The sequence below is a fragment of the Centroberyx affinis genome, unplaced genomic scaffold, assembly GCF_046629955.1.
Source record: "Centroberyx affinis isolate AG114_WGS23_722 - 3 ecotype Tasmania unplaced genomic scaffold, CSIRO-AGI_Caff_v1 ptg001198l_1, whole genome shotgun sequence".
NCBI lineage: Eukaryota > Metazoa > Chordata > Actinopteri > Beryciformes > Berycidae > Centroberyx > Centroberyx affinis.
The window spans coordinates 351,195-367,115 of NW_027279720.1; the positions used below are offsets into that span (position 1 = coordinate 351,195).

General features: G+C 42.4%; 1 protein-coding gene across 1 annotated transcript in view; it reads right to left on the reverse strand.

Moving 5' to 3' along the window:
- Positions 1–328: 328 nt before the first annotated feature.
- frmd6 (FERM domain containing 6) overlaps positions 329–15,921 on the reverse strand; it is a 30,709-nt gene continuing 15,116 nt past the window's right edge. The window contains exons 4-14 of the mRNA XM_071524529.1: positions 15,080–15,159; positions 14,477–14,553; positions 13,914–14,100; positions 12,261–12,416; positions 11,155–11,220; positions 10,907–10,975; positions 7,159–7,333; positions 6,158–6,466; positions 5,567–5,704; positions 5,120–5,211; positions 329–4,060 (exon numbers count right to left, since the gene is read on the reverse strand). Of these exons, the coding sequence (XP_071380630.1) occupies positions 3,770–4,060; positions 5,120–5,211; positions 5,567–5,704; positions 6,158–6,466; positions 7,159–7,333; positions 10,907–10,975; positions 11,155–11,220; positions 12,261–12,416; positions 13,914–14,100; positions 14,477–14,553; positions 15,080–15,159 (1,640 nt within the window). The 3' untranslated portion in view covers positions 329–3,769. The remainder of the gene's footprint in view (positions 4,061–5,119; positions 5,212–5,566; positions 5,705–6,157; positions 6,467–7,158; positions 7,334–10,906; positions 10,976–11,154; positions 11,221–12,260; positions 12,417–13,913; positions 14,101–14,476; positions 14,554–15,079; positions 15,160–15,921) is intronic.

The following is a 15,921-nucleotide window of genomic DNA, read 5'->3' on the forward strand; positions in this document are numbered from 1 at the left end:
GTTTAAGGAGAGGGAGTCGAAACGTCACAACAAATTTACCAAGGAGCAAGAACTTCAGAGTGCAGACTCTGTTTCTTTTTATTACTTTTTTCAGTCTTTCACCTGAAAAATAGCCTTCATCACATTGTGCATGTTCTAGTTTTTCTGTTTGTATTCTTTTCTGTTATAATATCTTTTTGGCCAGGTCTTTCTTCAAAGAGATTCTTAATCCCGCCCACTACGTGGTTAAATAAAGGTTAAATAAACAAACCAAAACATATTGAAACTTGTCACAGCAACTTTGAAATCACCAGAGAAGAACAGCAGAACTTTGGCAAATAAATGTACCTTTTTATTGAATATTGAGGGCATTAGTACCAAGAAGGCACGGACCAGACTTCATAATAACAAATCATTTTTCACTATAGGGTGACAAAAAAAATCATTCATTTTTTCCTGAAGGGAGATCCTTTCACAGAAAGGATTATGGACACATAGTGCAGACATACAGACTCTTCCATAGTGTAAGTATGACCATGTATTTAAGTCAGAGAAAGAAGTTAGAACAAATTATGAAGACTAAGGATGTGGGTTGTGGGTGTATGGCTATGTACCTTGACACATACTGTTTTAATATAGAAGAAACATCATTGTTCATCAAAATGAGTTTTTAGAAAATATCCATTATGAGTAGAAATAATTAGAAGTTGAAAACAGTGGAAGCAACAACCTGTAAGAAATATAAAACCTTATCTTTTTGCTTTTAATTACACAACAGTATCAAATTCATAAACGTGTTTTGTCTCTTTAAACCTTGTTTGAAATGCTGTGTTGCCTACATGGGGTTCACTGATACTGACCTGGGATCAGTTGAAAAATCAGTCACCTAAAAAGATTTCAATATTGTCTTGTAATTGTTTTGAAGTGAAAAATTACTGCCAAAAATAAGAGCTTTTGGACTGTGCAGAGACAAACGTAAACGCCGTACTGCTTGTCTTTACACAGCTGACAAGCTTAGAACTGGACTTCTATTGTAATGATAAGCTAAACAATTTTTTGCTCTGTAGGCCTACTTTACATATCAGTACAATATGAATGTATGAATTTCATGTGTTTTTAAATCTTGGGGTCACAGGAATTTTCTGACCTCATCATGGGGTCAGCTACCCAAAACAGTTTGACTCTAAACATCCCAGCAGACACTGTCGGCTGTGTGGAAAAAGGGTAAAATGTTCCGTTTCCTCGCTGATCTACAGACTTCTTCTAAAAGACTGTGTGGGCCTCGGTTCAGCTCACGCTATCTGCTTACCAACACACACACACACACACACACACAAACACACACACACACAACTCTTGAGCTTTGAATTATAAGGTCCGACCTGCACATGAGTTTCGATGAGTGGACATTAAAGGTTTAACATGAGTGGACATTAAAGGTTTAGCATCCCATAATGTGTAATTAATGTGGCCTTTTTTTCAATTTGTGTTTTTTTTACCCACTTGAATGATCGCTTCCACCACATGTAAAGGCCTGTTTGTACAACTGCATTACTTTTATCACTCATTTTTAATCAAAATGTCAAGCGGGACCTTATAATTCTGTGGTCAGGATAATGTTCATGGCGCAGTCTCTTCCAGGTCATTCCAACAGAAGTATAACAGTGTTTTTTTCATCTTCTTCAAATCACTTAGTGTTCCAGACAAAGCCATTAAATTATTTGAATCAGAGAAAATCTTAAAGCTGAAATTGCGGCACATTTAAGGGTGAGCTGTGTGTGATTTATAAGTAAAAACAGTGTGAAAAACAATTAACTGTTATGGTGGTAAACTACAACAACCTTTTGTTCTCAGTTACACCTTCTGCAGTACGTTAAATATGAGCTGTGTGTGATTTATGAGTAAAAACACCTGGGTGAAAAGCAATGTAATTAATAGTGTGTCAACTAGAACAATGTTGAGTTCTCAGTTGCATCTTCTGTGAGATAAAATGCTAAAACCAGTCTTTCTTGTTCGGTACAAAGAGCCACGATATAAAAGATGTGAATCTGACATCACACGTCCATAATACTGTCACATACATTGCTTATAATACTGAATGACATCAACCGCACACAGAATAACTTTTCAACATATACAAGTCATGAACAATCCATACAAAAACACAACACATACAAGGTTTCAATCGGGTAAAATGATGGGATGAAAAATAAAAATGCAACAAATTCCAGTTTGAAATAATAGACGAAACAAAACAGAAGACAGCTGTGAAGTAACAATAATCGAGACAACTGAGCAAAAAGGAATATATAAATGCGTGGAACAAAGTCAAAATGTCAGTTTTGTTTTTGGCCAGTGGCCAACTGGGCTCCATTTTGTATCTATATTACAGGGAAGCTTTCCTCCTCGACACAAGTAAGGACATGTAGAGACTTACTCAGCCTCATTCCTCTTAGGAAACTCTGCTGTGTCGAGCGACGTTTCACAGGACATGAAGCACAATCTGAAATCACGATCGGATCTTTTGATATTTAAGATGCTGAATAGCTAAAATCATCTTAAGAGCAAATCCCAGGTTCTTCTGCTGAAGGTGTGTGTACAACGTTTTAACCACAATGAGACACAAACTGAGCACCGACTAAGGACAGGTTTCAATTAAAATGGCTTGGATCTTTTCAAATCATCCCCGTGACTAAGGTGAGGGTGTGTGATTGTCAAGGCAAAGGTTTGACACCTGCATAGTAGTGTGACGAAGGCACGTTGGGTGTGTGTTCACATGAGCGTTAGGTTATTGAGAATCCAGTCTGTGACGGGACAGTTGGCACACTGCACTTCCTGGTGAGGTAAAATGAAGTGGTCAACGCTGCGTAGAAGGAAAACCGGCAGAGGGAGGGGAGACATCGCCGCTCTTTTCTCAAAGGGTTAAAGGTCAACCCAATGTTCATCGTCCCGGTCGACTTTCACTCCCGCAATGACCGTGTAACGTTCTGTCATGGGCTCGTATGGTGAAGTCATTTTATTGGCTGTACACTACGAGAATACGGTGGACATGAAAACAGTTGAAATTTCAGGTATTTCCATTTCAGCGTTTGCTTGTCTTTGGTTCATAGCTCATAATTATCTTTTCCTTTGTGTGACATATGGATATCCTGCACAGCAAAAACATTAATATGCTCTTTGTGTGTGTGTGTGTGTGTGTGTGTGTGTGTGTGTGTGTGTGTCTGTGTGTGCACGTGTCTGCGCAGTCTGTTTGCGACCTTATACAGGTATTAGTCAAAGTAGGCACACACAACATGTAGATCTTCAAACCGCTTTGGAGAAGACATGCTCTTTGAATGCAGGCAAAGTTTTGTTTGAATAATAATGAAGATTTTTTTTCCATCTCTCTCTTCTGAAGACGAGACGATCCCTTACGTTTCCTTTCACACTCCATTCCCAAGCAGAGTGTGGCGCAGGCGAGCAGCACGGGCCGCGTTTTTTTTCGAAGACGCAGCTTCTCTTGAACCCCAGCGTTCATTCTTGAAATTCCCATTTCGGCGAGATTCCTCCACGGGCTTCTTGGTGTCTGTTCGTTTATTAAGTGTTCTGCATCTCAAGTGGTAAGCGAAGGGAGGGCCGAGTTAAGACAACTTAAGGTCAGTTTACTCATCGGTGCTTTTCACTGCCAAGTATGGAAAACACCGTGTATCATCCTCTCCAACGCTCCTCTCCCTCCCAGTTCCCTGAGGTGCTGACGGGGAGGAGCAGAAGATCACCCCGAGGTCGCCCCGTTTTCCACCTCGCCCCTCCCTCACACCACGAACTCCGGGACCTCGTCGCTGGTCAGGTCCAGGGAGAAGTACTTGTTGGCTCTCTTGATGGGGAAGGGGTGTTGTTCTCCGCGCATCCCGGCGCACTGGTCGGCCAGGCCTTGGTAGCCGCAGCCGTCGCTGAGCTCCTGGGCGCAGCCGAACGTGTAGCTGTGGGCGGTGTCCTGGCAGAGCTCCGCCCACTGCAGGCAGCCCTTCTGGTAGAGCCGGATGTCGTCGAGCGACTGGCTGTGCCGGTCCGTCGACGACTGAGGTTTCCTGCACACAGATGTCTGTGGGCGGAAAGGAGCAAAGCAAGCATCATGAAAAAGTTCAAGGTAATTATACTGAACAAAAATATAAACGCAACACTTTTAGAGTGGCCTTTTATTGTGACCAGCCCAAGGCACACCTGTGCAATAATCATACTGTTTAATCAGCATCTTGATATGCCACACCTGTCAGGTGGATGGATTATCTTGGCAAAGGAGAAGTGCTCACTAATACGGATTTAAACAAATTTGTGAACAAAATTTGAGAGAAATAAGCCTTTTGTGTGCATAGAAAAAGTCTTAGATCTTTTTATTTCAACTCATGGAAAATGGGAGCAAAAACAAAAGTGTTGCCTTTATATTTTTGTTCAGTGTAAAAATATGTATGAGTTAAAGGAACAATCACACAAACACTTGGATACACTGTTGGATATCATCAATTTGTGATGTTCAGTGTATTCCAGGAGTTGTTTTGTGATGAAGTACTGTAATTTACTTTTTGATGTACCAACTTTCCCTCAACCTGCTTCGTCTACTTCTACTTCAGCTAGTGATTTCCTTTGTTTCACAGAATGACTTTAGACAACCTGCTGTATATACTGTATGTAGGTGGAGAGAGTGATAGCAATAGTGTAGTACGTTTCCAGAACTTCCAGTCAAGCAAAAGTGAGACTGGAGAGGGAACAATGCCCTGTCCAGTTGTCCAAACTAGAAAAAAAGCTGTCGAAGACGGTGCTGTATTTCACACACCATTGACAACAGATCCACAAAGATGCAAGCTGTGGCTGCAGCTGCATTATGGATTATTGGTTTATTGAGGCAACTGTCAGTGGAGAAATTGGTCTCTCTGCCTCTTTTACGATGGATTTCTCCTTGTATGATTGTTGAATGTCGGTGCTAAATGGCGAGTCTAGAAAGAAGCCCTTGCTCTTTGATTCTGAGGGACTGACACCAAAACCTGAAGTTTACTGTTGTTTTAGATGCTATCTGCTATCAAACTCCATTGTAGCTGCACTGGAAATATCTCAGTGTGACGTTATGTCGTTATGTTGAATCCCATGAATTCTAACTGTGAATTACCTGTGGAAGAGACTCGATGCTCTGGCCTCTCATCTTGACCACAGTCTCGGACGAGCTGGAGGTGGAGGAGCTGACATCTTTCACTATAAGTCCTGAGAAACACAGAGGATAGAAACACATTCAGCTACGTGACATCTCTTGATCAACTTCAGCATTTCACAAAAGAGGGAATGCTGTGAGTATGTGCACTAGCTAGGAGGCAGCTAATTTCACAGCACAAATTTCACATTATTTCACAGCAAAAGCTCTTCTAAGTGACATTTGTTGTGCTGTGGCTTTGACCCTTGCACTCTATTGTTGGCTGCTTGTAATGTTGGTAAACTAGGAATTAAAGCTTATTTTACTGTTGCACTCTTTGCAAGTCACTCTGTATGAGTGCATCAGCTAAATACCTGAAGTGTAAATATAAGTGTAGATAGGGCAGGGGCAGTGAGAGAGTGTCTGTACCTGAGTATCCATTGGTCTGGTCAGGAGACATAGTCAGCATGTCCTCAGTGATGTGGATACACAGATCCTGGTTGAGCTCCAGAGCCATCTCATGAAGCTCCTCATAGTCTTTGGGGTCATCCACCAGCATCTCAATCTCTACAGTAACGAAGATGAGATTGTGTTAAAATTATTAAAACACACTAGGAAATCCCTATGATAACTAAAGCTTTAAAGTGGTAATCCACAGGTTCCTATCCTATTCAGATTTTTCCTGGGAAAGGAGACCTACCAGACACCCCGTGTTTATATGAAAATGTTGCAGATTATTACCGTAAAGGAAATTTAACATTGGGTTTAAAGACTACTGAGACCTCAAATGAGACTATGAAAATTTGAGAAAAAAGACACCTACTTAAATACAAAATGCAAAACAAAATGCTTGTTATTCACTATTTTAAAATCTTTGGCTACCATATAAATGCCTTGAGGATGGAATCATTTATATATTTGAACTATAGCATGATGAATTTCAAGTAACTAAATATGTAAATTTTACATATTTGCATTTGCATTTTACAATCAAACACATCAACTCTTTTTCCCTCTTACCGTCATCATCCAGTATGCGCTCCTTGCCGCTGCTCTCGATGCCGGAGGTGTGTGAGCTCCCATGGCTGGTCGTGGAGGAGCTGCAGGTACGCAGCGGCCTGTGGGGGGCCTGGCCCGGGGCCCTGAAGCTGTCCGTCTCGATGCCCGAGGTGTGGGAGCTGCCGTGGCTGGTGGTGGAGTGGCGGGACAGGCGTTTGTGATGAGACATGCTCCCTGCGCTGCTGCCGCTGGCCCGGGAACGCTTGTCCAGCTGCTCCATGTCCAGCTCCAGAGCATCGCTGATGTACGACTCCCTGTACTGCTTCTTCTCTGCAAGGGTTCAGACAGAGGAATTCAAATAAATATTGTAATAAATTCAACACATTGCATATGGTCCAACTTCTAAGACCTTCCAAGTACAAAATCTGGTAACATTTGTCTTTAAAGTTGCCCAACACTCTGGCGGATAACATTTTGAGGTGATAACATTTGAATATCCCAGTTATATACAGTCTTTGGTATTTGCCTGTTCCCTGTTCTCCTGTGCTGACTAACCTACACTCTCTGACTGTGAGCAAATTAAATCAAAGCAAAACAATGACTCTATCAAACAGGCTGTTGATTGGCTACCTGTTACACTGCTCTACCCAAAGTGGTAGTGACTAAACGTCTGTAAACTGTTTCTCCTGTTTCTCCACTCAACCACACTGCAGTTCACTTGGAAGACGACTGAGATCCGCATTTTCAGGCATTCCCTGTTCGAATCTTACTTGCCCAATTACTGAACTAAAGGTCTAAGCGCTCCAGAGTTCAAAGAAATCACTCCAAACATGTTTGAAATTAACATGCCTTTAACCCCCCAAATGTTTCAGTGGCAAACGATCAAAGTACACTGGGCAGCTTTTAGATGCGAGTGTGAAGCAGGGCATTACTGAAACGGCGTCCATGTGTTCAGCAAACATTCCTTGGGTAAACAAAAGGGAAATAAAAACAAAGAACATAGGAAACGCAGTAGAAAATACCTTCGTTCTCCTCCAACCGGCGGACCTGTTTGAGAACGGGCTGCAGGTTCATGTAGAGGCGGTGGCTGTTGCTGAGCAGCTGCAGGAGATGGCGAGAGCGCAGGGGACAACCTGTGTAGTAGATGAGTTTACGAGCCGAGGGGAGACCGTCAGGAAGGATCTCAAACTTCTTCCCCTGAGAAAGTGGAAAGAGGAAAAAAAAAACGGTTTAATACAGGAGTGTTGAGCAGCAGTTAATAATATAATATTATGAAAAAGGAATGTGAATTTACAATCTTTGAGTAAGTGCCAGAAAGGCCCGCAGGCAAGCCACAGAGGAGGGATGTCTGTCTCTTCTTGAAAACTATGTTGCAGCCGCTCTTATAGCCAAACACAATGAAACGACAATGAGTTCACATATCTGTTCTTCATTTCTTCATACAGAAAACGGAATAGACCATTTTCGACCGGTTTTGATGACTTTCCAAGGAGAGGACATGTTGGCTGAATGCACGGAAAAACCCTGAATAAAATGGTGGGCTTGTGCTTTCTCCCGAGCCTTTGGCAGAGGCTCGACCCAATAACAGCTGTCTTTAGTGTCAGCGGGGGTGTTTTCAATACAGACCTATAAACATTTCTGCAGGGGCTTGGACTTTCAAAGGCAATCGCTGGGTTTAAAGCCCCGTGAAAATGCACTCAACTGCGCTTTTCTGTCCGCAGAATTGAGCTTTCACTTTATTTATCCAGACATTTATAAAGAAACTATCGGAATGCAAGTAGGTTTTAAGCCTACGCATGGGTATAGAAGCACATAAAAGGCAGCTTTATACTATACGGAAATTAGTTCTTAAAAAAAAACCCATTGGCAGTTCTTTGACAGTCGCTTTCACACATAAGATAATATTCTCTGGTGGCCTTGCGACTGGAAGGTTGCCAGTTCAAATCCCTGGATCCAGCTGGGTAGAGCAGAGTAACGCTCTCCTTTCCCTCAACAGCATTAGCATTGCAGTAAACCTCAAACTTCTCCCAGTGGCCACCAGTAAAACACTGTAGTTGTACTGGGCAGTGTCATGGTGAGGATGTGTGCAACTGAATGAGTAAGCAGCCGCAAATCTACCCAGGATGAACAAATTAAAAAATAGAGACAACATATTATGAGCTTGAGCATGAGCTATTCAGTTCAGTTCAGTTCAATATGCTTTATTGCCATGAATGTTCAAACATAACAATGCTGCCAAAGCTTCAATTACAGTTGGTAATTGATAAAAGAGTAACTGAAGTGAAACAGTAAATGTAACAATCACTGCTTTCCCAGTGTATCAGTGTATGTTTATGTGTGTGTGTGTGTGTGTGTGTGTGTGTGTGTGTGTCTGTGTCAGTATCTCTTTAGTGGTGGGTCTACATTACTGCTTACTCAGCTCCTACGTGTATGTAACTAGTGGTTGTGTATAGATAATTATGATCTAAATCATGATGATATAACGTTACTTCTGAGAAGTTAAAGAATAATAATACAGTAAGGAAACAGTTTAATGACTCAGATGTCATCACTCAGTATCCCTACTCTATTCTCTCGCAGACAAACTCCTCGGTGATATTAATCATCTAAGTATACACTGAAAAACAGGTAAACACAACCCAAAAACCACACACACATAGAATCTGCGGCTCCCCTACTGGTAGTAACTCTACTCCAGACCAAACACACACAGGAGTAGAGTGGTGTCAGATTGCAGGTTATTAAAAGGTGTCCAGCCACTCCTCAGAAAGGTTTCTTATTTCATGCAGTACACATGGTCAGTCCATCTAACCTCTGAATATGACAGCTGGGAGTCAAGTCCTCTTTTCTCCCCCTTTCTCCAAGACCTCCCGAACAGCCCACACACATCGGGAAAAAAAAAGAAAGCCCTGCCCTGCTTCCTTTCCATCCAACAATCATAAAAGAGACCAGCATCAACCAGAGAGTGGGCAAGGTCCAGACAAACGCCCCCTCAGTTCCTCTCCAGCCTCAGATCCAACACCGCTGGACACAAAGGCGTAGGTTTCATTTCAGCTTTGGGAGGGACACACACACTCTGGATCAAAGTCTGGGCAGCAAATCACACTGATATACTATGGCCATCATAGGAGCCTAAATGCAACTCTATTTTCCCTTGCTTCATGTACAAGATTGAAACAAAAGATGCATATTTACATGAGTAAAATATGCAGATAAGAAAGAGAGTGAGGAGAATTACTGGTCGATGTGAAATACAGTAAGACATCGCTAAACTTATCACCTGATCCAAGGGGCAAACCTTCATTCTTAATCAAAATCAAATCTTGATCAAAACATGGCCTTTGCAAACAACTAGGAGAAGGGCTCCATTGTTTTAAAGAGGAACAGGTATTAGCCAACTATGCTTCTAAAAACACAGAGCGAGTAAGCAAGAAATAATTGGGGGAATTCTTCCATCTCCTTTTATTGAAAGGGACAAGTTCAACTGTCTCTCCCGAAAGTCTACACCCATGACTGGACACCCAGGAAGAGCCGATGTAAGTCCCGCCAACAGCACGAACCCAGAATCCCCCCGAAAACCATCCCAACATCTGGTGTTTATTGACCCACACGCCCCTCCGCCCCGCCTCGCTCTCTGGCTCGCTCGCCCGTAGCTGCAGCCGTGGTGGCAGCGGTGCTGGATGACGCGCTCATGGGTGGAGTAGAGGAGAAAGCCTGTTATTCAGCAGAAGGGTGGGACGGAGCCATGAGAGGCCCTTCGCGTCCACAGAGGAACCACAGCCGCGCCACTGCTGTTTCACTCTCGCGACGCCAACGGCCAAACCGCCGAAAAACAGAACGAGCAAAACAGGATGTCTTTATCGTGAATGGAGTGGCAGATGCGTCGGTCATTTGCACTGAAATAGGCCAAAGCAAAGCTCACCACTGCCGGATGAAAACCTTCTATTTTGAAAAAGTCCAACTTTTTGGGACAACCAAACATTTTTGACATTTCACTGCAAGGCGCCTTATAGTTATGAAACTTGCCTATAAAAAACAGAAAAACCTCCAAAATTAGTTACAAGGTTGTTTTTTTTTAGCAGTGATAAGCGATAATGGCCTCCTCTCTGGATTGTGATTAATACTGGCAGTAAACGTGAATCCGTCAGAGTGAAACAGATATATAGTAAGCTTCTCTGCCTTCCTGCGATAACAGAAACCCTATGAAAGCAAATTAACCGACTGCTGCGCTCAGCTTAACGACAGGCTGACTCAGAGAGCAGAGATGAGAAGATTTAACAGGCTTTCCTTTTGAGGGCACAGCGACACAGATGATAATTGATATAATATATACATTAAGAGGCATGCAGATCATGTGAAGATACTGCCTTTGATTACACTGACACATGTATACAGTATGCACAGTATTGTGTGTATGTGTAAGTGTGTGTGTGTGTGTGTGTGTGTGTGTGTGCACATGCAGGGAAAGTCTTTCTAAATCCCTGATTAGTTCCAGAGGGCTGTTGCAGGGCTAAGATAAAACGGCAGAGAGAAGAGAAGAGAAGCCCTGCGTAAAAATTTCCACAACCCTGAACAAGAGCAAGAGCAAGAGCAAGAGCAAGAGCAAGAGCGAGGCTTTCACAAACACGGCCATAAGCCGGGGCATGCTTGGATTTCGTCACTGCTGGAATGAGCGAAGAAACATGGCATCTGTGAAAAATGCCTCTCCGGGGCTTGCTATGCGTCAAAAAAAAAAACTTGTGACGACGTATTTAAGAATGTTTTACTCACCACGAATACCAGTTTGCCCACGTTGGTCCAGGGGAAATCGTACAACAGTTGTCTCACAGACCCCACGTTCTACAACACAGGACCACACACATCATAAGTTTCAGATAAAAAGTGCTTTTCAACCAATTAAAATGTCAGGAAGGCTCAATGACAACTTGGCACTGCTACACCAATTCCTTTCAGAAATTAGGAACACAAAAATCAGGGAAAAGGCAATCCTCATTACAATGCCAAGTAAGAAACGGTACCTGGAATATCTGGATACCACGTAAAGTCAGTCCCAATGTAAGAGATGCCTCTACTTCCTTCTTGTCCTGTTAAAAAAAGTGAGATGATGCAGATGAGGAGAAGCTCAAGCTGAATCTAATAAAGTAAAATACAGAATAATTTCAAATCCAATGAGTCAAGTCGATGTATCACATGTAGGGTTGCAAAATTCCGGGAATTTTCAAAGTTGGAAACTTTCCATGGGAATTAACGGGAATTTATGGGAATTAACGGGAATTTATGGGAATAAACGGGAATAAACCAGGAATTTACGAAATTGAAGGTATGCTCTTAATAGGGAACTTAAATATAGTTGGGGAAAATATATTTTAGCATAATCCTGACTAAAACAACCAGATATCATGCAAGTACAGTTGAATATCTATGCTATTCCTCAATCACATGCACACATAGCACACTGCTTACTGCAGGGCTATTGAGACCACGCCCCCTACATGCACTGTGCATTCCTGTGCATTTTTGTTAATTTTTGAATGGGTTGGGTCGGGGGGATGAGTAATATTTAACTCAACATTCATGTTTTTGTTCTTCAATGAAAGAATTGATTGTTCAATAAAATATTTAACACTTGATAAAGTTCTACTTACAAATAAATCTGTTTTAATTGTATTATTTTGGATGGATGTCTGCTTATAACAAAACAAATATTTATGCTTGGATATGATACCTTTCCATTAAATTACCCTCAATTCCCAGTTAATTCCCATAAATTCCCATTAATTCCCATAAATTCCCATAAATTCCCATAATTCCCATGGAAAGTTTCCAATTTGGAATATTTCCAAAATTCCCCAGCTTAACTTCCCATGGAAATTTACCGGAAACTTTCCGGAAATTTACCGGAAATGTTCCACCCCTTTGCAACCCTAATCACATGCTACCATGGCCAAATAATTGAAAAACATAGCAAAGCAATAGAATTAGTATGCTGGTATTGGTATCTGCACATAGAAATTTTGCTTAACTTGGATAGAAATTAATCACCCAGTGTCATCTGTGTTGGAAAAGACTCATTTATTAGCGCAAAGGACATCAGATCCTGTGTCCTAAACGTCACATCTCTCACCTTGTAGAGCCTGTAGTAGTGGACAGTGACATCATCGAGCTGGGCGCACTCCTTGATGTATTTGAGATGTGCCTCGGACGCAGTGAGGGCGAACTGGTCTTTGTGCATGTTGGGGATGTGTCTCAGGATGTATTCACGGCCGCGCTTGGCGATCACCTGAGGGGGGAGAGAGAGAGAGAGAGAGAGGGAAACGTGAGGCTGAGAAACTGAGTTCTCCTCGCTTGCTGCGGAGCAAAGGCCTCGGGTTGCACAGACTCATTACAGCCCATGCAGCTCGGTGGCAGATTGGGCAGCCCAGGTTGCCACTGAGGTTAATGAAGCACCCCGCCACAGGGCAAACAGATGTCTCAACCTGGAGAGGCTGAGATCTGAGCAAGAGCCAGAGGCAGGAACCGGAAACACACTCGCTAGGCTTCGCATGGGGCTTTTGTAAGACTTTGTAAGTAAGCTTTGTAAGCACCTAAATCTTTGGGAGATTTACTGTAGGATAGTGTTCACCACTCGTGATCAAACAACAATTTCCTGTCACTGCTGCTTTCAAGTGGTGATAAGGAGGCAGAAGTTTAATCGCAGGAAGTGAAGGGCAATCAGACGGGTGGGGCTGTCCTGACCAGAGGTTGGGGGGGCAGGGGTGGGGGGTGGAGTGGATGGTGGTGAGAGAAGCGGGTGTTGCCAGAGTAGTCATCTAAGCCGTAGCATTTCTCAAGATTAAAAAAAAAAACGGAGTGTGTGTGTGCCACTTCCAGGGACAAAAATAAACTTAGTGTCCCAGTTCTCATTATCCCACATGCTCAGATGTGGAGCTGTCGCAAAGTGTTTGGCCGGTATGATTAATTGAAGGTGGCTACAGACCCACATACAGACTGAAGGCCAGGCTGAACGCTGCCTGGCTGGACGGTCTGGACCAGAGCTGCACTGAATGGTTAAGCTTCTCAGTTTAGCGATGCTGATCCATCTAGACATTATTCAGTGTTCCCCATACACTGATTTATTTTTTCTTGAATTATCCCTTACTTATACAGCTTAGACTCATTGAAATAATTGATGTCTTTTGCAAGGGCATTTGTTATGACCCACTGCAGTATCAGACAGACCAACAATACAATACAATAAAGTCTTTACAGTCTTTCCCACATTTCATTAACAGTCTTTTCTGCTGCTATGTGTGTCTAGCAGCCTCCCACCAGCACACAATAATCTAAAAACCAGTGAGAGACACTGTCATTGTAGAATAAAAGTTTTTCCTCTCATGACATCATGAATTTAATTTACATTTTAGGCATCTAGCCATCTTATCCTGAACAATTTGGAGTGAATGTAACAGCAGAAAAAGCTTAAATTCTTGGACATTACAAACAAAAGCTATTACAAAATATTCCGGTGTTCCTAAAATGGTCATGTATGATAGAAAAGGTATTCGGTATAAGAGTCACAGAGATTTTTTTATACTATTAAGACAAGACAGGAGCGTGATCAGGTCAAGCAGAAAGACAAGGACAAGGAAGAGGGGGATGTGAATTAGAGGGAAGATGAAGGTAGGAAAGAGAGCAGGGCATTGGTCAGTGATCTTAAATCTTCCCTTCTTCTCCTCTGACAAGCTCGACACACAGGGGCTCATACAGGCCACATACGGGACGCGTTAGACATACTCACCCACGGGGGGAAGTAGGCCTCGGGTTCAAAGTACTTCCCAAAGTGCTTGTTACGTTTGAAGTTGCCCAGGTCGGCCTGGAGCGCAAAGGCTGCCAGGAGGAAGTAGGCCTCCTCCCTTTGGATACACTGGGAGAGCAGCACCTGTTTCCTCAAGTGCCAGTAGTAGTAGTACCTGGCCGACCGGTCACTGCAGGGAAGACAGAGAGCAGGACTTACTTAACTGTTAATGGGTACATCCGTAACTGAGTGATGACAGATACATGCAGTCCATCCAGGTAGAGCTCTTGTTTTAAGGCTTTTCTCTCATTATTCTAAATACCCTTTAAGTAAAAATACTAACCAACATTTGTCTGCAAACTATATCTAGAATTCAAACATTGGAAGGTGCCAATTTTGTCTAATACTGACACTAAATATGCATAAACAACAACATAGCTTATATCTACATAGAGTTATTAGGCAATTCTTGCCCTCTGTTACTGTCATTCTTGCTTTCCAACATTACTTTTAACTACTGCACATTCGCTCAAAATGTGTATCATCAGTCCAAGGGCTTTACTTACCTTATCAATCTCCCATTCTCAACATAATACTGAGCCCTGAAGTGGATTATCATTGGAGGCCCAAACTGGTCAATGCCCTGGAAAAGACACAAGCGGAAGTCAGTGTTATTATTTATTTTCTAGTGCATGCAGAGTCCACCACAGATGTCAAACTACACAAGCAATAGTTACAACTGACGTATTAGTATGTCAAATATTTGGGTAATAAGCTGAAAGCTAGTCTTTCTCGTTGTCGACTCATGTACAGTGAAATAAGGATTCCACATCTAAAGATAGATGGATAAATAGATGAGGCAAAAGATCAGAGTGTCAGTTTTTGATTAAAGCTCTTTATTAGCCTCCATGATGGCGTCTCAAATTTTATTTGGACCAATCTACATGGTATCAATTAGTGGGGATGGGATGCTTTGCTCTGTTGCAACCCCACTTCAAGAGTTAGGCAGATAAAATGGGTGTATTTTTACATAATAAAAATCTAGTATAGCTGCCAAGTGTAGCTTTAAAACAGAGACTCACTGTCCACTGCTCACTTTTAAACTTGTGACTTTAAGTAAATAATGCAAGAGCTGCACCACAGAATACCATTTTGACAAGATTTCTTACCTTGCTTGCCTCTCTCTTCCATTCTTTGGGGCAGTACTTGGATAGCTTCTGGCCCAGCTCCATATAGATATGCTCATTGTCTGGAGGAGGAGAGGCACAGGTTTAGAAGACACACTCATCCTCTGTGTCATCAGAGTGTGTGTGAGTGTGTGTGTGTGTGTGTATGGGCATGTGTGTACGGGCGTGTGTGTGCGTGTATGTGTAGCCCCGATGCACAGAGAAATCCCCACTGAATGAGCTTAGTTCAAAGGCTGCCTCAGAGCGATCACATCAGACAGCCTCGGCATTTTCTATTGTGCCGAGTCCCTCTGGTGTTCCTTCTCCTTTCTTCACCTCTCTCTGTCACGTCTTAATCTGGTCTTTAAGTGACGCCTTTCATGAGCTGCAGCCCTGCTGATCTTACAACTCTGAAGTTTCTATACAAATAAAAACGTAGGGTGAAAAGCAAAGGCAAATGGAGAGGAGGAACCTCTTTGGCAGTATGTTACTGCGTGTTTTTGTTGTCAAATGTGGTGACTGTAATGAGGAGTAGATGACTGGTATGTGAGTGTTGTCCGGAAGAGTGAGTGTGTTTACAAGCACATACTCGTTTTCAGGAGACTTATATATTCCACTTAAGTGTTTGGGCATGTAATGCTCATATTCTGATGACTAGAAACATTAATATGATGACTAGGATACGCTTATCTCGGATACTGAGGCAAAGAAACACCTTGTTCTCCTAACTGTAGGTTTTTGTGGTCCAAGTTCTGTTTTTGTGGTAATATTCAGAATATTATGTGACTTTTAGTTTGTACACATGGATATTATTTGTGACAGGCATACGAGGAGGCAAAGACAGC